At 51.4% G+C, this 24,120-nt stretch overlaps 2 protein-coding genes across 2 annotated transcripts; both read right to left on the bottom strand.

Annotated features, from left to right (window-relative positions):
• Nucleotides 1-1,585: 1,585 nt before the first annotated feature.
• DRC11L (dynein regulatory complex subunit 11 like) lies at nucleotides 1,586-15,438 on the bottom strand (the record flags this gene model as incomplete). The annotated part of the gene is given in 20 exon segments (XM_080665026.1): nucleotides 1,586-1,690; nucleotides 2,419-2,660; nucleotides 2,968-3,145; nucleotides 3,389-3,475; nucleotides 4,132-4,331; nucleotides 4,921-5,028; nucleotides 5,206-5,288; nucleotides 6,013-6,068; nucleotides 6,162-6,245; nucleotides 7,008-7,114; nucleotides 7,586-7,661; nucleotides 7,816-7,926; nucleotides 8,391-8,475; nucleotides 8,934-9,130; nucleotides 10,467-10,538; nucleotides 12,684-12,869; nucleotides 13,200-13,304; nucleotides 14,426-14,753; nucleotides 15,389-15,411; nucleotides 15,415-15,438. Coding segments are annotated over 20 exon segments (2,457 nt in total).
• Nucleotides 15,439-20,447: 5,009 nt separating this feature from the next.
• Nucleotides 20,448-23,193, bottom strand: H2BK1 (H2B.K variant histone 1; the record flags this gene model as incomplete). The annotated part of the gene is made up of 2 exons (XM_080666963.1): nucleotides 20,448-20,684; nucleotides 23,065-23,193. 2 exons carry the CDS (start codon nucleotides 23,191-23,193, stop codon nucleotides 20,448-20,450), a joined length of 366 nt encoding a protein of 121 aa, XP_080523089.1.
• Nucleotides 23,194-24,120: the final 927 nt, after the last annotated feature.

Below are 24,120 nucleotides of genomic sequence, written 5' to 3'. Positions count from 1 at the left end.
CAACCCCAAGTTTCACCCTGAATTGTTCGCAACCGGATTGAAGGGATGACCAAGATGGTGGCACCAACTGCGGTTTCACAGGTAAAGGAAAATGGAGTCCGGATGTGGGAAGTGATTGGCCCCTAGTGTGACAACTTGTTGCAGAGCAGGGACTGGAGGGTGGGGGCTCTCCAGCTGCCATTTCTCATTCTTTCTCATCTATCATGTGTTCCACCAAGAGGCCTCCAGTGGCTGGGGCCGAGGGAGGGCAGGTGAGTGCACGTAATTTTTTCTGTCTTCCCAAATTTCACCAATTAGCCCCACATCATCACCCTCCCAAACCTAAGGGAGGGATTCAGAGTAGGGACAATTGCAGAGAAGGCCCCCTCTATGAGTTATCTCCTCCAGGGGTTCTTAGGAAGACAGGCTCTACCCAGAGGAATAGGGATCCCACCAGTAGCAATACCTCCTGGGTGCTATTCTCCCACACCCATCCTAGTACTGACCCCATCTCTGATTACCCCTGCATCTCTCATGACCTCTCTATCTGCCATGGTTAGAAGGGGTCTCAGCTGGAAAGTGAGAAGGAGGAAGTGGCTCTGCCCACATTAGGATAATGAAACTACTTTCATTTGGAGAGAGAAAATGAAAAAAAGGGAGAAAGAAAACTCAAACCCCCTGGGCTCAGCTGAGCCACCTCTGCCATAGGAGCTAGCTCTGGCCCGTGATCTCGCCTCGCCTCGCCTGGCCCTCATTGCCTTTACAGCCTGTGGTGTACACTTGACCTTTATTCACACACTCTTTACATTGCTTCTTCCCCAGAGTTTTCTGACTCCAGTTCCCCTGAGCTCCTCTCCCCCCACAAGGGGGATCCACAGATGGACTTCTGCTCACTGAGCCCCTTGGGGCCAGGCTCTGGGTCAAAGACAAAGGCAGGTGGAAGAAGGTGTCCAGAGGAAAGAGGAAGTGAAGACCACTCAGAAAGGCACTGGATCTACCAGCAGTCACAAATACCTCCATCTCCCCACCTTTTCTCCTCTCCACCCCGCCACCTCCCTGACTTCCCAGGCACCTTGGTAGGAATATCCAACCCTAGAGTAGAAAGGAGATCGGCTGGAGGTCATCTTACTTTACAGGTGAGGACACTGAGGCCCAAGTCAGGAAAGGACTGTGCAGCCCACACAGGGGTCAGTGCTGAGCGGGGCTAGACCAGGCTCTGCTGACCTCCAGACTCCTGCTTTTCCCTTTTTTTCTACTTACTGAGATCTTCCTCCTCTCTCTCTCTCTCTCTCTCTCTCTCTCTCTCTCTCTCTCTCTCTCTCTCTCTCCCTTCTCTACCCATTTTCCTCCCCTACATACCTTGAGGAAGAAAGGGAGTGGGGAGCCAGGACAGAAAAATGACAGGGTGAAGTCAGAGGACAGAGATCCGGGATCAGAGAAACTCGACAGGATGGGGTAGGAGGTGGAGCCAGGTGACACAGAACAAGGGGTGGAAGCACGGAGATGGACAAAGAGAGCTGGTCCCCAAGCCATCTGGGAGTTTATGCCTCTGCCCCCTAGTCCCTTTGCCCTAGTCCCACCACTCCTCTCGGGCACTCCTCAGCAGTCACTTCCGTTTTTTCTTCTCCTTTGCCAGCCTGGCCTCCTCAGCCTCTTGGTCCTTGTTAAATTCTATCTTCTTCATGCCCAATGGGGTCTTGAAGTACCAGTCCTGGGTCAGAGGAGGAGGAGGAGGAGGAGGAGGAGGAGGAGGAGGAGGAGGAGGAGGAGGGTAAGTGCATTGCATCTGGCCCTCGGCTCTGCCTCCTGACCTCATCCCTTCTGCCACTCGGTGAGCACCAATCAGATGGCTTGGAGAATGTGACCAGGTGTGTAGCCATCAGACACCTTGGCCAGGGCACTAATGTCCAGGCGGCTCTGGGTCACCTGGACTCTCTGGGTATGCAGCATGTGCTTCCAGATCTGTGTCTGCAGTAGCCTTTTCTCCTCCCCCGACCCCCCAACCCCCCGCCCAGCATCCTGCTAGAGCCATGGTTTCTTTTAGTCCCACCAGGTGCTTCAGGCCACAGTGTCAGACCCTGCGGCCCTCTCTCCTGTGTTCCCATGGCCACCTTACCATCCTGGGGCGGGTGGGGGGGGGGCGGGGTGCCACTGACTCAGAGGCAGGGAAGTGAGTGGCAGCTGGTGCCAGAAACAACGAAGGGTTCCTAATACACAGGTGGCGCTTTCAGGCTCCCACTCTTGAGGAAACCAGGTGAGCCAGTCCTGCCCACAAGTCCTTCCCTGTGACTTCTAGTTCCCCCACAGGCTGAACTCGATGGGGCAGCAGAGAGAGGGGCCCAAGGCGTGCTGCACGCCTAGGGCTTCAGAGGGCTGCCTCGCTCTGGTGCTGGCCCACAATCCTCCCCGCTGGTGGCTCCCCTACCCCCCAAGTCTCACCTTTAGGGATTCCTCCTCTTCCCTGTGCACTGGCTCCAGCTTTGCCAGATGACCTAGAAACTCTGAGGCCACCAGGGGCCGCCTGGACAATTGTAGGAGCCGCCGCTCGGTGAGTACCAATCGGATGGCTTGGAGAATGTGACCAGGTGTGTAGCCATCGGACACCTTGGCCAGGGCACTGATGTCCAGGCGGTTCTGGGTCACCTGGACTCTCTGGATGTGCAGCATATGCTTCCAGAGCACTGCAGGCATGGGGGAGGAAGTGGGGCCAAGAGGCAGCAAGCCTCTCCTCCCAGGAAGATAGGGATCATCCCCACTCAACACAAGAAAATGAGACGGGAGGACTTAAGTGGCCAGCCCTTGTCCACAGAATCAGGCCAGGACCCAGGACACTGGGTTGCTTGTGTAGCAGCCAGCCCTTCCAGAGCACCTGGCTGTGGAGGTGCTGCTCAGAGCAACAGTGGGGGATGGGAATACAAGCGGGGAAGCTTTGGCAGGGATGGTCCCTGGACCCCTTTTCTGGACTGTCCCCACATCCCCAGGCCTCACCATAGCGAGAAGCGTAATCAGGCCGTGGCATGAAGAGAATCCGTTCGTAGGTCCGGCACAGCCCCTTCATCTCAGCTAGCTGAGGTTGGTTAGTGGTCCCTATTAGCATGACACGGTCTCCGGGATTCAGCAGTCGCAGGGCCTTGGTGAGGTCCTTCTTTATTCGCTTTGGGTCCATCTGCTCTGGGGAGAAAGGGTGGGGGTGGGGACATGGTGACTCATTATATGGGCTTCTAAGTTCTCAGGACACCTGTCCATACTCACAGGGACCCTGAGAAGCAGATGGGAGCAGCTGTCAGTCCTGCTTTAAGGAGAAGGAAATAAGGCAGGAGGAGGACAGGGGACTTGTCCAAGGTCACGCAGTGCGTGTCACTTGGAGTGGCTTACCAGGGGCTCAGGCTGCCTGCCCGTGCTCCCTTACCTCCTTCTCCTCTTTTGGGACCTTCTTATAGAAATTCTTCTCAGCATTTCCAATCCAGATCACTGAGGGCTGTAGGAGTCGAGCCACCTGGACAGGTCAGAGAATAGAAACCTGACATTAGTCATTCCTGGGCAAGGCTCACCTCCCCATCTGGTCCAACCCAGGGTCAGGGCCAGCCTAGGGCAGTGGTGGCCTGGGAGCTCCAGGCTCCATGTACCACATACTGTCGACCCCACCTGCCAGCCCTTTGCACACCCATCACCCCTCAGTGTGAGCAGAGTCCTTGCCATCCCTGGGGATTGGGGGTGGCTACATCTTTTTTTAAAAATATATTTTATTGTGTTTTTTTTTACAGAGAGGAAGGGAGAGAGATACAGAGTTAGAAACATCGATGAGAGAGAAACATCGATCAGTTGCTTCCTGCACACTCCCTACTGGATATGTGCCCGCAACCAAGATACATGCCCTTGACCGGAATCGAACCTGGGATCCTTGAGTACACAGGCCGATGCTCTATCCACTGAGCCAAACCAGTTAGGGCTACATCTTAAGCCTTATCTCTCCTCCCCACTTCGCCCCACCTCCCCCATTATGGGGGCTTCAGGTGTCCACAATCTTCTAGCAGTGCTTGGTAAAGACCTCAGCAGCTCCTGAGCTCACACCAACTAGGCAGATGGGTGGCCTCCTGAGCATAGAGCCCACCCTGCTCTGTTGTCACAGTATGAGAACTAGAAATGCCGAACCTTAAAGACAATATGCACTAGCATCTGCACCCCGGCCTTGCCAGGGTATTTGCCCTGCAGGTTAGCAGGTGACAGGTCGAACAGGTTGGCACCAGTTTCTGTGCACACGGCATTGACCAGCATCTTCTTCCCCACACCGGAGGGGCCCACTAGGAGGATGGAGCGGATGAGGGGAGCCATGGAGTGTATATCAGGGGAGCCTGAGAGAGAGAACAGAGGCCAGAGACACAGTGGGCCGTCAAGGACTGGATGGGTCATGGTGTAAGGCGAGGTCTAAGGCCTTGGGCTGAGTGGGGTGAGGTTCACATCTTGGCTGCACTGCCTCCTCCCATGGCCTGAGCAGTCCCCCAGGCAAACATGCCAAGAGCGGCAGCTTAGAGGCCTTCCAATGGCTTAGCAATCACAATGACTACAGGTGGGTGTCAGGAGGGAGCCCTCTGCCCCTTCCAGTGTTCTTTCTGTTTCCCATGCCATCTGTTTCCACCCCTTAAGAAGGGGTCCAACTAAAAGGTGTGGATATCAACCTCTTTAGAAAGACACCAATGTTCTGGAAATGGGGCAGATTATGGGATGCCACCTGGAATTGAGTAAGGGGCTGGAAGTGTGGTCTCCTCAGCAGGTCAAGAGCCCACATGACTTCTGGGATGGCCCAGGCTGGGTGTGACCTCCAACAGGGGTGGGGCCAGACAGGAGGAACCCAATGCACAGGGCATTGGAGGCTGTGGCTGGACATGCCTGCCTCAGCCACCCTCCTTCCCTCCCCAAGGCTTCCCTCCCCTAGGATCTTACCAAGCCGAAGGACCGCGTACAAGGCCATATTCTGTCGAACGTCAAACAGGGAAGGCATGGGCAACTTGTGGGCCAGACTCAGAGTGGATCCAAGATACAGGCAGTCACCTGGGGGACAGGTGGCCACCTGGTGAGTGGCACCTACTTGGGCAGGGCCAAGAGAGAGAACCACTGGAGGAGAAGGTTCACTTCAGAGGGTGGTAGTTGGCCACCAGGAAGGCCATGGCTTGGGGGCCTTGGGCACCATTCCTCAGCCTGGGAGCAGGCGTGGGGGAGGGGTCTCACCAATGAAGTCCTTCAATAACACCGTCTTGCACTTCTTTATAAAGCCAAAGACAACAAGCTCTTCAAACAGAGAGGCCAGGGACCTGTCAGAGGATGGCACAGGGCCTCCCCCCGAGAAGGAAGGGACATGGAGAAAGAGATAAGTGGGATGCTGTCACAGGCATGAGGAGAGGGGCTAAGAGGCCCTTCTGCCCCATATCCTGTGGTCAACATCAATAGTGCCACTGGATAGCCAGTGACAGAAGGTGGGGCACCAACCCGCAGACCTAGAAGGCAGTCTGCCCATACACAGCAGGTGCTCTGTGGGTTGGGGGGTGTAAGAAGGACCAGTATCCTGTAACCCCTCCCTCCGTCAGTCTGCTCACGGCCCCAAGTTCCACCAACAGAAACCCACTCTGCTTCCTAAAAACCACATTTAAGGTGAACATGGTCTGGGAAGGGTGGTCATCAAAGCAGCTAACATCATTGTGCTCATGACTCGTTTCAATACAGAAGTGAGTGGAAAGGGACAGCTGACTTCAAGGCCCCGGAGTGGGAAGTCCATGGGGAGATGGCTTTGTAGGGACAGAGCTGATGAAGGCAAAGGCTAGAGGGAGCATTTATAACAATACTCCACTCATATCTTGTTCTATATCATCATTTCAAATCACTTTCTTATGCTTCTGTTTGATCCTCACAGCTATCTTTTGAGTTTGGCAGAAGTACTTGATTAATAAGGATAGGGAGTCAGAGAGGTTAAATGACCTTCCCGAGGTCACACAGCAACAGAACCAGGACCAGCAGTTGGATCTATGGAGGGTCTGCTACCTGTTCGGGGTCAGATCTTTTTCCTTCTTCCTCCCAACTTTCTTCCCATTTTTTTTCTGGATAGAAACAAGCACATAGGAAATTGTCCTGTGTTCCTTGCCTCCCCCACTGTGTGCCCTCTCCTGTCCCAGCCGGGCCTCTCATCTTACCTTCGGAGCCTTGAAGGGTCTCTCCTCCTCCCGGTCCACAGCCAGGCGCAGGTTCTTCAGCTCTTGACGCATCAACTCATCCACCTGCAGAGACAGAAGAGAGTGTGGAGGGGCGACCAGGGGCTGGGGAGGACAGGCAGGAGAAGTAGGGATGGAGGCAGGGGTGGAGAGGAAGACAGCAGCCTCAGAGCAGAGCCAGATGAGCACAGTGAAGGTAGCAGGTGGCCAATAACCTTCCTATGTCTTCTTTCAGAACCCTTGGCCTTGGCATTTGTACCTGTCCTTGCACCTGTCCACCCTCAATCCTAATCCATATTCTGCTCGCGCATGAACCCTGCTCTCAACTGGCTATCAATGGGGGGAGAAGCCCCAGGATGGAGTGGGTCAGCTTTCAGCTGCAGCCCTAGACCCAACCTTTAGGGTCTGTGTGAACTTGAGGAGTTGTTTGACCTCTCAGCCTCAGTTTTTTTCATAAGAAGCATCAGGAAAATCATGGTGCTTACCTCAGGGACCATTGTGATCATATGATCTAATGCTCCCAAAGACACATCACCAACCCTTAAAGTAAGAGCTCTTTAAGGGTTGGTGAAGATGATGGTGGGAGTGACCCCGGCACAGAGCCCCCCATTCCCTCACCTCTAGGCTGCAGAGAAGAGAGAGGGACCAGAGAGGCAGAGGACAGTGGGGACCAAGATGGACTGAGATGGACTACGCAGGGAAAGCAGTGGCTAGAGGAAGCTATAAAGGATGAGCAATCTGTGGGTATGAGGAGAGGGAGGACAGAGGGAAAGAGCCTGAAGCAGCTGCAGGTTCTGGTGGGAAGAGGCCCGAAGCCAGCGTGCCCACCTGTATCCGGATCTCCTGCTCTAGTTCCTTCCTCTTCTCCGCCCGTAGGGCCTTGGGGTCATAACTCTGATCAGGGTGTATGTGATCAGGCCGGTTCTTCCACACATCTGAGCATGGAGAGATGGATAGAGTGGCGGGCAGAGTCCCAGGTGTACTCACGTACACAATCACAACACACTCACACACACTCACATACACACACATGCTCACACATACTCACACACATGCTCACATGGGCCAGGAGCCTGTTTCAGGCTGGTCTACTTCTCTCTCACTCTGTCTCTCTGTCTCTCACACACATGCACACGTGGGCCAAGAACCTGACCCAGGCTGGGCCCCTGTCCTCACTCAGCTACCTGGCACTGCTTCTAACACATCACAGACAGAGGCCTGATCCCAGGATTCAGACCCAAACCCATAATGACCCCATACCCTTTCCCTTTGGTATTAGCCCCTTGGCCTACACACCCATACTGCCACCTCATGACCAACGTGGCACATGTCCACTTTCCCCAGGACCAAGGGTCACTCTAAGGTCCCACACGTCCTGGACAGCTTCCAGCCTTCTCTCCCCTTACTTTTATACTCCTCGTGTCCAGCATTGATCAGGGGTATAAATTTGGATGGCAACACTTTAAGCATTGTATCTGCTTCCTAGAATAGAAACACCATTTGACTTTGACCCCCTCGCCTTCACCCTTCACAAACTCTGACCCTAATTCTCACCCAGACCAGCTTTCCTACCAGAAATCCCCTCAGACTTTGCTCCCCCTGCCCAATTGGTTCACACGCCCAGGAGCTGCCTTACTCCCTTCTTGGTCTTGTCTTCCTTCCCTTTCTTCTTCTCCTTTTCTTTTTCTTTATTTTTGTCTTCTTTTTTAGAGCTCTCCGGGATCTGATTCTCCAGTTCCATTTTTACCTTGACCCAGGATAAAAGATGCTTCAGAGAAGACCAAGGGCATTTTATAGGAGCAAGAGAACCCAGGCCTGTGGCTGGGGTGGACTCAGGATCCCAAGGCCTAGGGGAACTTGTGGGGTCCAGATGGCTGAGAGTCCAGAGACTTATCTGGGGTCCAGGAAGAGAGGCATCAGGTGATGAAGTGTTCTGACCAGAGTGGCTGCTCTCTCCTGGCCTGTGGGTTACTAGAGCTATAATAGTCTCACCAGACATTTCCTCTCCCTGGACAAGGATGCCTTCTCAGAGGCAGGTACCCCATCCCCCCCAAGCAGTCTTCCTAACTACATATATTTCCTCCAGCCACCTCTGCCTCCATTGAGACTGACCTTGCCCGGCACCCCACCGCCACCCTCAGTTTACACTCAGTACTCTCTGTAACCTCAGACTCCATCGGCCACAGAAAATCTGCCCCACCTCCAGGGTACCTGTTCTGGAGTCTTGTCTGAGAAGATCTGGTAGGATCCACCTAAAGACTCGTCTGGATAATTAGGGAATCGGCCAGTAAGGGCACTAAGTGAACATAAGATGGTCAGAGAGATGGACAGGTGGGTGGACATATGGACGAATGGATGGGTAGGAGGAAGTGTGGGTAGAAGGGTGGGTGTATGGATGAAGAGATGCATAGAGAGAAGGACAGGGAAAGATAAAGGACCAAAGAGGCTGAGGGAGAGAGGGAAGGAATAGTTACAGAATAGAAAGGACAGATTACTCAGGGGACATTCCTGGATGCTTTCCCGGTCTTATTCTGGCATTTTCTCTTCTATTTGGGGTAATAGAAAGTCATGGTGGAGATGGTCCTATAGTGGAGATGGTCCCAAGTTTAAGCCAATGCATTAGCAGAGTGCTGGTGGGACAGGGTGAATGGAGAGGAGGGCCCAGGCTAGACCAGAGGACAAGTCAGGTGTGGGGACACAGGTGAGGAGGGAAAGGGATTGAGGATTGAGTCAGCTGAGGCTGGGGACACTGACTGGCACTCGATAAACCACTGTCGGATTTGCTCCTTCATTTTCTCCCTCATGTTGGGCCCCTCGGTCTCTCTGAGAGCATCGTGGGTCTTCACATTGGCCAACTGGAACTCCTCCTCTTTCTCTATCTGGCGGAATCTCCTGACATCCTTCCTCAGGTTGGCCACGGACAGGTGCTCCACCGGGTCGGGCAAGGGTATCTGGGGACATGAGGAGTGGGCCAAGGGACTCAGGAGTGGGAGTGGGGAGGACCCGGCCTTAGGCTCACACACCTGCCCCCACGCATTCTCTACACATGCCTCGCATGCCACCCACACGGAACATCGGGCATGCCTGCATCAGGAGAAATTGTTTGGTGCTGAAACTCCTCTGTGTAAATTACTCTGATAATGAGTTTGCTAGATGCATCTGGGTAGGCCCCCCTGTCCGATCCCCCAGCACACCCTCCCCTGTAAGCCTCAGCCCCAGCCCCCACCTGCACCCCCGCCCAGCGCCCGCCTTGGCAGCCTCACTCGCAGCCACTTTCCCGCCTCATTGGCTCCCAAATGTATTTTAAATATCACTGTGCGCAGAGACAATTACTGAAAACGCTGAGCTCACACTGTTGATGGGCTGGGCAGCAGGCTCATTCCTCACCCCCCTGCTGTGCCAAAGCCCCCTGCCCCTCCCCACCAAAGCCTGACCTCGGGCCTCCTGGGGGTCCAGATCATCAGCCCCCCAACAAGTCTCTGACCTCCACTCCCATGAAGCAGACCCTGACCCCTCCCTTCTTCTGAAGTCCCCAAGCCTCTTAAAGTAGCCATCCTAGCTCTGCCTCTAATCCCTCTGCCCCTGCCCCCATATCAGCCAGGCCTCCATGGGCTCTGCCCACTGCAAAGCCCCTCCCAGGGATCATGTCCCTTGCCCTGTCACCCTAAGTCAGAGGAGACAGACAGATTCAGGGAGTGGGGCCCGTGCACAGAGCCAGGGGTCTGCCCCCTTACCACCCACACTCCCCCATGTGTACTCTCACGCTTGTCTCATGCCGTTCACACTTAGCCCTGCTCCCTGCATGCAGAGGAGAAGCAAGTCTGGGGCCCAGAGCAAGTGGGGAGCCCATAGCCCCTCAAAAAAACCCACTCTGTGTGAGGGGGTGTGCCCCATCCCAACTGGGCCCCTGCGACCTCCTCCTTCTGCTGGGCCCACACATGCAGCCCCTCCTCCAGCCAGGGGCACAGACATGGGGGCCAGGATACTTGGTGCTACTAACCCTCATCCACACCCATATTTGAGATTCTTCTAAGGGCTCTAGTTCAGGGAGTGGGGGGAGAGATGTGTTGGCTGTGGCTTTCCTGTCCTTTCTCAGCCAAGCCCTGAGGACCCCTCGGGCCCCCTGGCATTGGCCTGCTCCCCTCCATCATGCCCACCACAGTCCTGAGTGGTGGATGGTGTGGGCAGTGCTGGCTGTACAGGGCTGCGCTCTGGGGCTGGGACACAGAAGAATGTCCCATATACTGGCAGCCCTGTGCCCATGCCTGTGGCCAAAGAAGGACTCACCATGCCGATGAATTCCATCTCTGTTTGCCGGTCCTGCTGAGTGTGTTTCCTCTGTAGGTAACCTTTCCACACCTGGGGGAACACAGAGGCCCAGACACTCCGCACACTGCATTTCTTCTAGGATGTGGCTCTTGGGCTTAGCAGCTGCTCTGGAAGTTCTGGCTGGGGAAGGTTTGGGTGGGAGGTGGGGGAGGAGCTAGGGAGGCACCTGGGGAGGTGCAGCTCGTGGACAGTTGCCACCTGAGCAGGAACAGTGTGAAACAGGTGGGGCAGGGGTGCGCCCAAGCTGTCCAGCTCTTACGCATTGCTCCCTCAGGGCCTCCCAGGAAGTCCCTCCTCCTCTCCACCCTTGAATCTACTGTATCTTTTGAGGCACAGGTCAGAGTTCAAGTACTGCCATCTTCAAAAAGCGCTTACCATGCTCATGTCTCAGAATTCCCATTGCATTTGGAATAAATACTCGATTATTTCACCCAGGCACACAAACCTCAGTTCTGTAGAGACTATGGAGCTCCCCTAAACAATTCCTGCATTTTTGACACAAGGTAACTGAGGCTGGAGATGGGACAAGATCTCTCCCAGGCCCAGAGCCTGTCACTGCAGAGCTGAGCCTGGGGCCAGGTTTCCTGACTCCTCACCCAGTGTTCTCCCAGGCCACCAGCCCCTCTCAGACCTGCGGACAACCCAGTGCCAGAGGGTAGAAGGAGGTGCACTGGGCAGAGGGAGGCAGGGCGGGCGCCTGTCCAGGCTCCTGGGACTAGCAGTGGAAAAGCCCATAATAATGGCTTTTGATTAGTATTTGTACTGGAGAACTTGAAGACTGGGATGTAGAATTTCCATACCCGTGATGTCTGGCAACAGGGACAAAGTGACTTGCTTTGGTTCCTGGGGGGAAGTGGGGCTCTGTCTTTAGGGTCGACCCCCCTCTCAAAATGCTGCTTTATTGAGCCCTGAAGGCAAGGACCTCCTCCTCCATGGGGTAGCTGGACATTAGGTCGGTCACCAAATGCAGGGGCTCTGATTGGAACATTTGCCTACTGATCAGTAATCAAAATCTATCCCTGCTGGGGGGTGGGGGGAGAGGTCAGTGGTCAACCTATGAACCAGGAGGTCATAGTTCTATTCCCGGTCCAAAGCATATGTCCAGGTTGTGGGCTCAATCCCCAGTATGGGGCATGCAGGAGGCAGCTGAGCAATGATTCTTTTTCATCATTGATGTTTCTATCTCTCTCCCCATCTCCCTTCTCTGAAATCAGTAAAAATATATTTTTAAAAAAATAATCAAAATCTGCCCACTTGGAGAGACTATCTGTTCTCAGAGGTGATGTTTGTTAGTAGGTTGGTTTACTTCTGGGTTTTGGTAGAAAGTGGTTCCAAGTTTTCTCTCTTGGGCCAGCGGACAGAAGTTTTTGAGGCATTGGGACTTGAGGGAGAAGGAGAGGAAAACCTAGCCCCATGCCAGCCATTCTGGGCCTGCCTTGGAAAGAAAAGGTGGCAAGTGACTTCCTGTGACGAGCAGGGCCCCAGGAGTGGTGACAGCTGCAGGAGCAAAATGGCCCTTTTCTGCACTGAAATTTTCCCAGGGCCCCTCCAGTGTCATCAAGCTGGTAACCACTATTGCCCAGCCTCGTGGCGACCAATGATAGAGAGGCCAGGCCCACACCCTAGGGGGACAGCAGGAGCTGGGAGGCACAGAATGGCCACCAGAACAGTCAGGATGGGGAAACCTGGGGACACAGCTGGTTGCTCTGCAGTGAGCAGGACGGGGTGTGATTGTGTTATTTCCATGTTAAAACTGAGGATGACCCCAGACAGCACAGACCCCTGGATCACATCAGTTCTCATTATATTTCCTTTTGCCTCCGCTGCCAGGAGGGTCAGGGTATATTTTAGTGATGTTTTTAGCAGTCTTAAGAATTTCTAAAATGATTACCTACTCTGTTCTGCTACCTTATTATGGATCATTCTCCCCTAATTTTAATGATCCGTCTGTTTCTAGGACTTTTATGGTATCCTACTTCAAGTTCTTTTTGGGGATAAGATGTAGAATAAATAAATAAGACGCATGATTATTGATTATCAAGGTCCCTAGTTTAGAGTCTAGTTGTGTGGCCACAGAACCCAAGCACCTGCACCTCTGTCATCAATTGCTAAGCTAGGGAGGCTTCCTGGAAGAGGTGACTACCTTGCCTTTCTTCCTGGACACTGGGAGGTTACCTTCTGAATGGTGATAGCTGCTTGGTTCTGATTGAACTTGTGCCACCCGCCCTCCCTCATCTTCCGATCCCGCTCCTCCTCTCTTCGTATCTCTCGAACGAAGGTGGCTCGGAGTCGGCCTTGCCTGGCCCGCTCGGCCGTTTGCAGCAGGATTATGGCATCAGTCCGGTTCATTACTGGTGAGATCTGGCCAGGGTAGAGCAAAGGAGCAGAAGATGAGGGAGGGCTCGTATCTAGGTGGACAGTTGGGAAATTGGGCACTGAAGGACATGCTGGGGGCATGAGCCTCCCAGGACATTTAGGTGCCCAAGTCCTGCTCCTCTGTTGGTGTTGGAAGGTTACAAGGACACAGGAGCAGCCTTGAAGGAGACTAGGGATTATCCAAAGAGCTCTCTCAGGTGGGAGCAGGGCAGGGCAGGGCCTCCCTGGGTCCTGAAGGGGGGCATCTCTATTCCCGGAGCAGGGCTATGGGAGGAGTCTGAGAGTGTCCCCCTGACTTGCCTCCTGGAAGGACACTGGCTCCATTCTGGATAGGATTTCTGCCAGCATTAGCTCTCGCTCCTGCAGAATGCTGGAGTGCTCCAGCAGGAAGTATTTGGGGATTGGAACCTCCAGGTCTGCCTTTGGGGCAATAGGGGGACGTAGGGTCAGGAATCAGAAGCCAGGCCATTTGGCCAGTCTACTACTATTTTCAGCTGCTTACAGAGATCCTGTGTTCCTCCATGCTAGATCCCTGGACCTGGAAATTTATGGGTAACTGGCAAATCCACTCACAGTCATCCCTTTTTCCCCTGCCTGGACCCGTGGCCAGAGTTGAAATCTGGAGGATCATGGTAGCTAATGGGCAGTGGTTCCAAACCTGACTGTGCACCAGAATCAACTGGGAAGCCTTTAAAATGACGACCCCCAGGCCTTCCCCAGACCACCACATCAGAATTGCATGGCCTAGAAACATGGTCGGCAAACTACGGCTCGTGAGCCACATGCGGCTCTTTGGCCCCTTGAGTGTGGCTTTTCCACAAAATACCACGGCCTGGGCGAGTCTATTTTGAAGAAGTGGCGTTAGAAGAAGTTTAAGTTTAAAAAATTTGGCTCTCAAAAGAAATTTCAATCGTTGTACTGTTGATATTTGGCTCTGTTGACTAATGAGTTTGCTGACCACTGGCCTAGAGAATCTGGTTTGTTTTCTTTTCAAGCCAACAGCTGAGTTTGATGCAGCAGGTCGGAAAACTGAGACTGCCCTGGATGGGAGCAGTGAACGATGACCTTGGAGCTGAGTAGAGGCCAGTGCAGAAGCTCCATGCTTTGGAACCTGCTGGTACATTCAGATCACCTGAGGGTCTTGTTAAAATGCAAGTACAGATGAGTAGGTTTGGGGTGAGGCCTCCAGAGTCTGCATTTCTGACGAGCTGCTAGGTGGTGCTGATACTGCTGGTTCATGGACTACACTTTGAGGAGCAAGCTTCTAGAGGACTCTTTACTGATCCCTCCCGGGTCATGAGTCTTCCCATCCACTCGGGACCTCCAGCCTGACTGTCTAGCTACACACATCCCCAACTACTTCCATGCACCTCCATCCTACCCCAGTTTCTGAAGGCCTTCTCCCCAAACCTTGATCCATCTGCTTGACCTCACTCCCTTCCTTGCAGAGGCCCCAGGGGTGTCCGAAGGAGGTCAAGACCAGCCCCACCCCCACCCCTACCCGCCACTGGTGTGGGTGTGGCACCACATTGCCCTCGCACCGGGGTGAGCCCGAGGTCCCGCAGCACGTGGTCCAGGCAGTGCCACTCGCACATGTCTACCCGCACCATCTCATCCTTGAGCTCCAGCACGCGGCCCGCCACGCTGTCCAGCAGGCGTCGCAGCAGCCGCCGCTTCTGTGGCTGCACCATCTGGTCATAGAGAGTGTCGAACCCGCGCAGCAGCCCCAGGTAGTACAGGTAGAGCGATGAGAGCCTGTACTGGAAGGACTGCCACTCCCGGGTGGGCACGGGTTGGAGCAGGGGCTGCTCTTGGTCCAGTAGCTCTTGCAAGGTCATGTGGGAGGAGTCCCAGAGGCGTTGGTAAGATCTGGAGAGGAGGCAGTGTGCACTGGAGTGCTCTGGGCATCAGAGACATGGGAACAGGGGTTGCAGGGGTGCTGCTGAGCCTTTCGAGGAGTGTGAACTCAGGTTCCAGAAGGTGTGTTGTTAGGGTTACTCACAGTGAAGCTCAGTGAAGTGAGGGGTCCTCAGGGGAAGGAGATGGCAGCTACAGTGAGCACACTGGGGCTTAGAGGTGTGAGATTGGGGTCACTAGAGGAATGAAGAGTGGCATGGCTCTTAGGGGTTCCCTATAAGGAAAAGGCCCTTTGGAGTTGGCAATAGTTGGTCCGTCCAGCGTGACGGTGCAGCACAGAGATCTGCAGTGCTCCAGGATGGTGGGTGGCGAGTGGGGTGAGGGGTGAGTGGAGAGGATGGTCCCTTCCCCAGAGCAGAGCCCTGGCTCTGGATTTAATAGTCCAAGAAATGTCTGAAGAGCAAAAGCTGACCACAGACTGGAGCAACCGGGGCTGCTGAGTGAGAATCAGGGGCCCTGGGCCAGCATGACCACCCCCACCAGTCCTTCTCCCTGTCCAGCGGCCCCAGCCTGATGGGATCTTGAGCAGGAGGCAGCTTGCTCTTTGCTCTCCCAGCCCTGGGGGCTCCACTCCAGCCCCAACTTACCCCTCAGACATGGTGCCCACTCCTCACGCTGCCCTTGGTGAGCTGGTCATGGAATCCACAGAAGCCCTGTGGTTCCACTCTGCCTGCACCCTCAGAACAGCCCAGTTTTAAGGGTTCTGTCCCATTGTCTCCATGTTCTAAGGCTGGAGGGGAGGGGCTGTGGGTGCACAATTGGGGACACATCACAGAGGACATTCTGGAGGCAGCACTATGAGGGGAGGCAGGCTCCCTTGCAGCAAGCCCTGGAAAGTTAGGGCAGAGTGTGGGATCAGCTATGTCTACTTCTCTTGTGAGGATCAAATAAAATAATGGTCCCTGTTTGAAATTACCCTGTAACTTTGAGGCTCTGGTGAATATTAGTCCTGAAGGTATTACTCCAGCTGGAGGAACCCTATACTCCTTAATGCAGACCCAGCTCATTCTGCTGTTCGACTGTCCCGGAGGTTCAGGAGACCATTCTTTAGAAAAGACAAAACATTATATCCTGACTCTGGTCAGCTGGTGGTTGCCCTTTAGGCTCAGTATTAAGTAGGGACTTAAAATTAAATACATATGTAAGGCACAGGGCAAAGGAAGGGGGAGAAGGGAGGCAGCAGCAAGGAGGAGCCAGAGATGAGTTCTCAGGCATTAGTACCTGAGGATCTTGTCAAAATGCTGGTTTCAATTCCACAGTCTGAGGTAGGCCTGAGAGTCTGCATTCCTGACAAACTCCCAGCCATGCAGACACTGCCAGTCTCTGAATGGTACCTGGAGTAGCAAGGTAGGAGCTGGGAAAAGCCAAGGCTCAGGGGCCAGATCTGTGCCTGCCTGCTTCTAGCTGTGAAACCCAAGCGTGGATAATTTGTTCTCATGTCAGGGCACCTCCATGTGAGTCTCTTCATATGAGAAAATGTGTGTGAAGGCAGCCACTGTCGCAAAGAGCCTCCTGAGCACATGGAGTTGAAGGCGATGAGCTGAGTCTGTCCAGTTACAAAGAGAACATAGGGGATTTTGGACTTAGTCACTGACTCCCACCCCTCCACTCTATCTCTCTGAGCTTGGGACAGCATTTATGGGTCACATGCCCACAAGCTGGAGCAAAGACTGAATGAGAGAGAAAAGATACATGGAGTCAGATGTTAAGTGGTGAACCTGAGTGAGGGACATACAAATGGCCATTGTACTCTCTTGCAACTTCGTGTGTGTGTGGCGGGTGGGGGGAGGAGGGTTGAGATTTTTTTGAAATAAAATTGGGGAAGAAAAGTTAGGGGTCTCAAAAACCTTCCCACCAATTTGTTCTGAAATGAAGGGGAAGAAAATGTTAGGGGAGAATGAAAACATCTTACAGATCCCAGCAAGCTATTTGCAAGCTGGTTCAGGCCTTCTGTTTTATATCTTAAAGAATGCATTTGCCTGGCCGGTGTTGCTCAGTGGTTGAATGTACAGTTAGATTGCCATTCGGGGCACATGCCCGGGTTGTGGGCTTGATCCCCAGTAAGGAGCATGCAGGAGGCAGCTGATCAATGATTCTCTCTCATCACTGATGTTTCTATCTCTCTCCTTTTCTCTTCCTCTCTGAAATCAATAAATAAATATACATATATATATATTAAAAAGAATACATCTATGTAGACCCCTGTTCCCAGCATGGGACAAAAATGACAGTTTGCTAGAAATGGCATCACAAAACATAGTCTGAAGGAGTAACACAGGGGAGATTAAAAATGGCGGCAGAGTAGGAGGATGCTGCATGGACATGCTCCCAGGAACAGCTGGAATTACAACTGAAATACGGAACGGATTCCTGAATAATCAACGGAAAACTCACAGGAGAGAACCCTGATACCCAAGGACTGAAGGTGGAGACCACATAGAGACTGGTAGGAGGGGTGGAGGCGAGAAAGGGCTGGCTGGGCATGCACAGACAGCAACTGAAGTCCCGGAGAGATATCTCAGCTCTGGGCAGCGGGGGGGGGGGGGGGGGGGGGGAGGTGCCACTGAGAACTCTGGGATCTAATCCTGAAGCTGGGCTCCCCATTAGAGAGCACCAAGCTGAAGAGGGTATACACATAACATCTAGCTGTGAAAAGTAGTGGGGTGCTGTCTGCCAGGGAGTGGCAGCTGAAACTTCAGGCACCCTCTTAAAGGGCCAATGCACAAAAATTCCCTGTGGAGCCACCCAGTTTGTGCTCAGGCAGAGGGGGGGTGAAGTGGACTGGAGCTGTGAGAGCAGACCCCAAGACTGGGTACTCAGGGGATAGAGCTCAGAAGGCAGACACCACAAGTTTCCTGGGCCGAGTCATTCTCTCACACAGCAGCGGACATCTTTCCCACATGGACATTTGCCTTGCTTGAGGGGAAGACAGTTGACACACCCTATTGGAAAATACCTTGCCCTAAGGCAAATAAGAGATTAAAAGTAACAATTAGTTCCCAGGCAGAAGCAGCTGCCCCACCCTGTTGAAATAACTCTCGCCCCACACCTGAGGATGATTGCCTGGGGGCAATTCAAGTCAGAATCCTATTAGTCTGTAGACAAAGGCTGTCTCTGAAGGCTTTGAGTCTTTGCCTGATCCAATTAGTCAGAAACAGCCTTTAACACTGTCCTGCACTAGAGATTGAGAGGTATAGAGGACCTACCTAAAACATAGTCACAAAGCCCTATCTGGTTTGGCTCAGTGGATAGAGCGTCGGCCTGCAGACTCAAGGGTCCCAGGTTCGATTCCGGTCAAGGGCATGTACCTTGGTTGCGGGCACATACCCGGTGGGGAGTGTGCAGGAGGCAGCTGATCGATGTTTCTCTCTCATCGATGTTTCTAACTCTATCCCTCTCCCTTCCTCTCTGTAAAATATCAATAAAATATATATTTAAAAAAAAATAAAACATAGTCACAAACCCAAACAGACAACCAAAATGAGGAACCAAAGAAACAACCCCCAAATGAAAGAACTAGTGAATTCTCCAGAAGTGTTAAATGAAGCAGAGATAAGAAATTTATCTGAAACATAGTTCAGAGTAATGATGTTAAAAATGCTCAAAAAAAATGCTCAACAGTATGAAAAAAGATATAGTAACTATGAAAAAAAAGTCTGAGATAAAGAATGACATAACAAAATAAAGAACACATTGGAAAGAATACACAGCAGATTAGGGGAAGCTAAGGATTGAATCAGTGAATTAGAAGACAGAGTTGAAAAATGTCACTCAATTAGAGAACCAAAAAGAAAAAAACACACAATTAAAAAACAGGAGGACAGCTTAAAGGAGCTGTAGGACAATGTGAAACATAATAGTATTAAAATGATAGGTGTGCCAGAAGAGGCAGAAAGGGAGAAAGGAAGAGAGAAGGTGTTTGAAGAAAGGAAGAGAGAAGGTGTTTGAAGAAATAATGGTAGAAAACTTCCCTAACCTGGTGAAGGAAAAAGTCACACAAGTTCAGGAGGCACAGAGAACCCCAAACAAGAAGAACCCAAACAGACCCACACCCAGACACATCATAATTAAAATGCCAAAAATTAAAGACAAAGAGAGAATCTTAAAGGCAGCAAGAGAAAAGAAAACTGTTACCTACAAAGGAGCTCCCATAAGTCTGACGCCTGATTTCTCATCAGAAACTCTACAGGCCAGAAGGGAATGGCATGAAGTATTCAAGGTAATGGAAAGCAAGGGTCTGAGACCAAGATTACTATAGCCAGCAAGGCTATTATTTAAAATAGACAGTCAAATAAAGAGTTTCCCAGACCAAAAAAAAAAAAAAAAAAAAGGCTAAAGGAGTCAATTCACCACCACCAAGCCAGCATTACAAGAAATGCTAAAGGGACTGTGTAAGGGATTGCTGAGAAGAAGAAACAGAGAGAGAAATGTAACCATACAAAATTAAAATAGCTATAAATAAGTACCTCTCAATAATAACCCTAAATGTAAATGGATAAAATGCTCCAATCAAAAGGTGTAGGGTAGCTGAATGGATAAAAACATGACCCAACTATATGCTGTCTACAAGAGACCCACCTCAAAACAAAAGACACACACAGGATGAAAGTGAAGAGATGGAAAAAAAATTTTCCATGCTCATATCCAACAAAATAGACTTTAAAAGCATCATGTTAAGTGAAAGAAGCCAGTAGGAGAAAGATAAATATATGATCTCACTCATTTGTAGAATATAATGAACAACATAAACTGATGAACAAAACTAGAGCTAGAGGGGAAAATATTCTAGAATATAATAGAAGTAATCCTGTTATTTGCAGATTTTTAGTATTTCCTACAACTTTTTTGATATCAGACTATGTTAGTACAGTTTTGGTAATATTATTGTACTTAAAATCCTTTTATTCTTGAAATATTAATGTTTATTGCACGTAATATTATATGTAAGATCATTTTTCTTGAATAATTGGTGTTTATTGCATGTAACATCATATTTAAAATCGTTTTTCTTGAGATATTAATGTTACTGCATGTAACATATTTAAGATAGTTTTTCTTGAAATAAAATAAAAAAAAACTGGAAAAAAAAGGAGTAACACAGGAGGAATTTCAGGCCCAGAGAGGGCATAATGAAAACAGCTGGCAGTAGCTGGAGGATTCTGAATCCAGCCCCAAGTCCTACATCAGCTCACTGCCGATGAGAACATTTTTCACATGTGCTCATGGGGTACACCCAGAAAGCAATTTAAAAAAAAAGATATAAGTAAGTGTTGCAATTCCACCTTAGTGGCCATCAAAAGTGACAATACCTGCCCTGGCTGGATGACTCAGTTAGCTGAGCGTCGTCCTATGCATTGAGAGGTGGTTGGTTAAATTCCCAGTTAGGGCACATGACCAGGTTGTGGGCTCATGCAGGATGCAGCTTATCAATATTTCTCTCTCTCTCTCTCTCTCTCTCTCTCTCTCTCTCTTCCCCCCCTCTCCCTCCCCTTCTCTCTAAAATCAATAAAAACATATTTTTTTAAAAAAGAGGGGGAAAAGTGATAATACGCTTGTCCCAAATCACACCTCAACTTCACATGTCCATTTTTGAAATCACCACAGTGCATGAGAGCAGTTCACCCTTTATTTAGCTTAGGCCCCAGGTCACTTGGAGCTGGTGTACTTGGTGACAGCCTTGGTGCCCTCGGACACAGTGTGCTTTGCCAGCTCCCCAAGCAGCAGCAGGAGCACTGCCATCTGGACTTCCCGGGACATCAGTGTGGTTCGTCCTGAGTACTGGGCCAGTCGGGCGGCCTTGCCGGCCAGCCGCTCAAACACATCATTCACAAGTGAGTTCTTGATGCTCATTGCCTTGGAAGAGATGCCGATGTCAGGGTGCACCTGGATAAACAGCAGGACTGCTTTAACCAGGAAGCTCTGCCTGATGCCCCAGCTCCAGGTTGGGGATGCAGGTCTACGGCCACCTCACCAGCCTCTTCCCAGAAGCCAAGAGACATGGAAATAGGGATTCATTTTTATACTACTGTTTCCAAGTTAAAAAGAAATGGTTTGTCCCAACCAAAAGAGGTAACACTATCAGGTTCTGTATAAGCACATGTCAGCATCTATCTTTTTTAAAAAATCTATATTGTTGGAAGTACTACATATGCCCCCTTTCCCCCACATTGACCTCTTCTAGCCCATCCCTGCCCCTCAACATCTGTCTTTGACAAATGGAATCAGTTACACAGCACTTTGCTTTTTCCATTGAATGCATTTGCATAGTGTTTGGGGTTTTTTTGCATAGTGTTTCATAGTGTGGAGGAATCATAGCTTATATCTCCATTCCTCTTTTAATGGACATTTTGGGGGTTTTGTTTTCTTGCTATCAGTGTTATAGTAAATATGCAACTTTGGACACTGTGCAAGCATACAGAAGGTTATTCCTAGAGATGACACTGCCAAGTCCAAGGGTGTGTGACTTAACTTGGAGATTGTTGTTACCAAATTACCTGCCAGACAGCACACCTATGTGATCCAATCTCAGCACCAGATGAGAGGAGTCAGGACACCCAGGTTCTGTGGCTGGACTGTGACTCATTCTGTCACCTCAAATAAGGCACTTTCCTCAGCCTCAGTTTCCTCTTCTATCACACAGGATATTTTTATTTTTTAAAATATATTTTTTATTGATTTCAGAGAGGAAAGGAGAGGGAGAGAGAGATAGAAACATCAATGATGAGAGAGAATCATTGATCGGCTGCCTCCTGCATGCCCTACACTGGGGATTGAGCCCACAACCCGGGCATGTGCCCTGACCCGGAATCAAACCAGTTGGCTGAGCCCCACTGGCTGTCACACAAGATTTTGAACTAGGTGATCTCTAGTAAGACAAACGGTGGGGACCTGATACAATCCTAAAATATGAGTAGGCAGACATTAAGTGTTTCTCTGTAAAGTGGGAGGTAACTCCCCAGTGACATACATCAAGCCATTGGTGTAGACAGAACTAGACGCCTCTGGTTACCACTGACAACAGGAAATCTGAGCCCAAACGAGGCTGGTTTAACCTAAACCCCTGGTGTCTCATTAGATCCCATTCTCCTCAGGGTTGCCGGTGAGGGTGAAGTCGAAGCTCCCCCCACTGAAGGGTTTTCGGTGTGTGGGCAACTCACTCAGCAGCTCTCCTCTGCAAGGCCAGTCCTGGCCCAGCTCTTCCCTCACAATGTTTGAGCCCCAGTTAGGCTAAGCTGCAGGACTCACTGATACCTGCTCCTGCACACACTTGTTTCAGGACACTGGAGTATGTCCTCCGGAGCTACCCTTTGGCCACCGCCCCCCCCCCCCCCCCCCCCCCCGCTCCCAACCACCATTCCCAGAGACCAGGCTGTCAGATCACTAAAACTGCTAATGGCTGGAGACAGGCTCCACCTCTGGGTAAGAACCTTAGGCAGATTGCAGAGACCTGGGCAGGCAACAGAGCTACCCTGCCTCCTCCTGTTCCGCAGAGGCTTTGAGGCCAGATTGTCTGGATCCTCCAGACACACTGGTTGTTGGGTTCCCTTGGTGCCTCCAAATGTTTGTCAGCATGCAAGTCCTAGGAGTAGGTGCTTCTCAGAGGTACGCCGGTGTGCTGCCTGGATAGAGGACACCTGTGGCTTTGGGGTGAGACCAGCAGGAAGCATTCAACGGGCTTGGCTAGAGCTGCTGCTGTCAGGTCCTGTGACTCAGTGAACCCAGTGAGCCTTATATGCACCTCAGGTTCCTCCTCTGTAAGGTGGACCAACCCCTTAGCTCCACAAAGACAGTGCCACTTGTATGGAAGGCCTTTCCCAAGACCTGAGTTCACTCAAAGTGCTCCTCGTTCTACCGGCACCAACTGGAACTTGTTTGCACCATAATGTGTTTGGCACCTGAGAGATCAATCACCTTCAGCCCACCACTTTCTCCTGGTCTTCCCTTTTAATTTTGTGCCACCTAACATTCCACATAATCATCTTGTCTGTCCAAAAGCCATGTAAGCTTCTAGACTGTGTGGGGGAGCATGCCTTGAACATCCCCTGCACATCACAGGTGCATGATCTCCTGAGAGGGGTAGAGACCTCCAAGATCAAGTTCAACCACCTCTAGAAGAGCACAGTGTGCGTGAGGCCACTCGTCTCAGTGCCAGACTAAACCGAGTCCTGACTCTCAGTCCAGTACCACCCTTACAACTCTTTGCCAGTACATTCTACACACACACACACACACACACACACACACACAAACTCCCAGCTCTCACCTGCTTTAGCACCTTGTAGATATACATTGAGTAGGTTTCTTTGCTCCCGCTGTGCTTTCTGGACTTCATCCTGGAACTATGGCCCTTTCCACCTCCAGACTGCTGCTGCTGTCCATGCTCTGTGCTCATCCTTCTCCGTGCAGCTGCCTCCTGCTGGTTGGGGCTACTTTTTATGAAGTGGGTGGCAGCCAGCTAGGTGGGGCTAAGGACAAGCACCTGGGATGAAGGGGCGGGGTTTGGCCCAACCCTATCCAGAACATGCTCTAGGTCAGTGGTCGGCAAACTCATTAGTCAACAGAGCCAAATAGCAACAGTACAACGATTGAAATTTCTTTTGAGAGCCAAATTTTTTAAACTTAAACTTCTTCTAATGCCACTTCTTCAAAATAGACTCGCCCAGGCCGTGGTATTTTGTGGAAGAGCCACACTCAAGGGGCCAAAGAGCCGCATGTGGCTCACGAGCCGCAGTTTGCCGACCATGGCTCTAGGTTAATCTTGAAAGAGACATCTCCTCTCCCCCAATGATTCCCTTTCTCTGAATAAGAAACCCTCCACCAGCCTGCTTCTCCAGCCGACCATCCCCCAATGTATCACACCTATTAAGAGTTCACACACTATCAAACAGCCACGCAATCACCCAGCACCCACTGTGCTCCGCATGGCTCAGTGCTGAGGGAGAGCTGGAAGGGACACAGGCATACTGTCCCCATAAAGCCCGGCAATTACAAGGGAAGACACAGGACTGGTTCACATTGGACAATAAAAGAAGTCAGCGGGCTAAAGTGTGTGGTGGGGACAGAGTTCAGAAAACTTAGTGTGGGCTGCAGTAGCCAGAGACGGCTTCAAGGAACAAAAGGGGATTTGCAGCTAGTCTTGTAGGATGTGTACAATTCACTGGGGAGAAGGAGGGGAATGTAATTGGGAAGAATGGGGGAAAGATAAAGTGTGAAAAGCAGAGTGGAATCAACGTGTGTGGAGCGCAGTGAGGCTGGACTGAGGCAGAGAATGCAGCAGGAAATCACAGCTAGGAGACCTGGAGGAGCCTGGGGAGAGAAA

The sequence above is a fragment of the Plecotus auritus genome (genome assembly GCF_963455305.1).
Source record: "Plecotus auritus genome assembly, chromosome: 4".
Taxonomy (NCBI): Eukaryota; Metazoa; Chordata; class Mammalia; order Chiroptera; family Vespertilionidae; genus Plecotus; species Plecotus auritus.
This window is presented reverse-complemented; position numbering and strand designations above follow the sequence as displayed.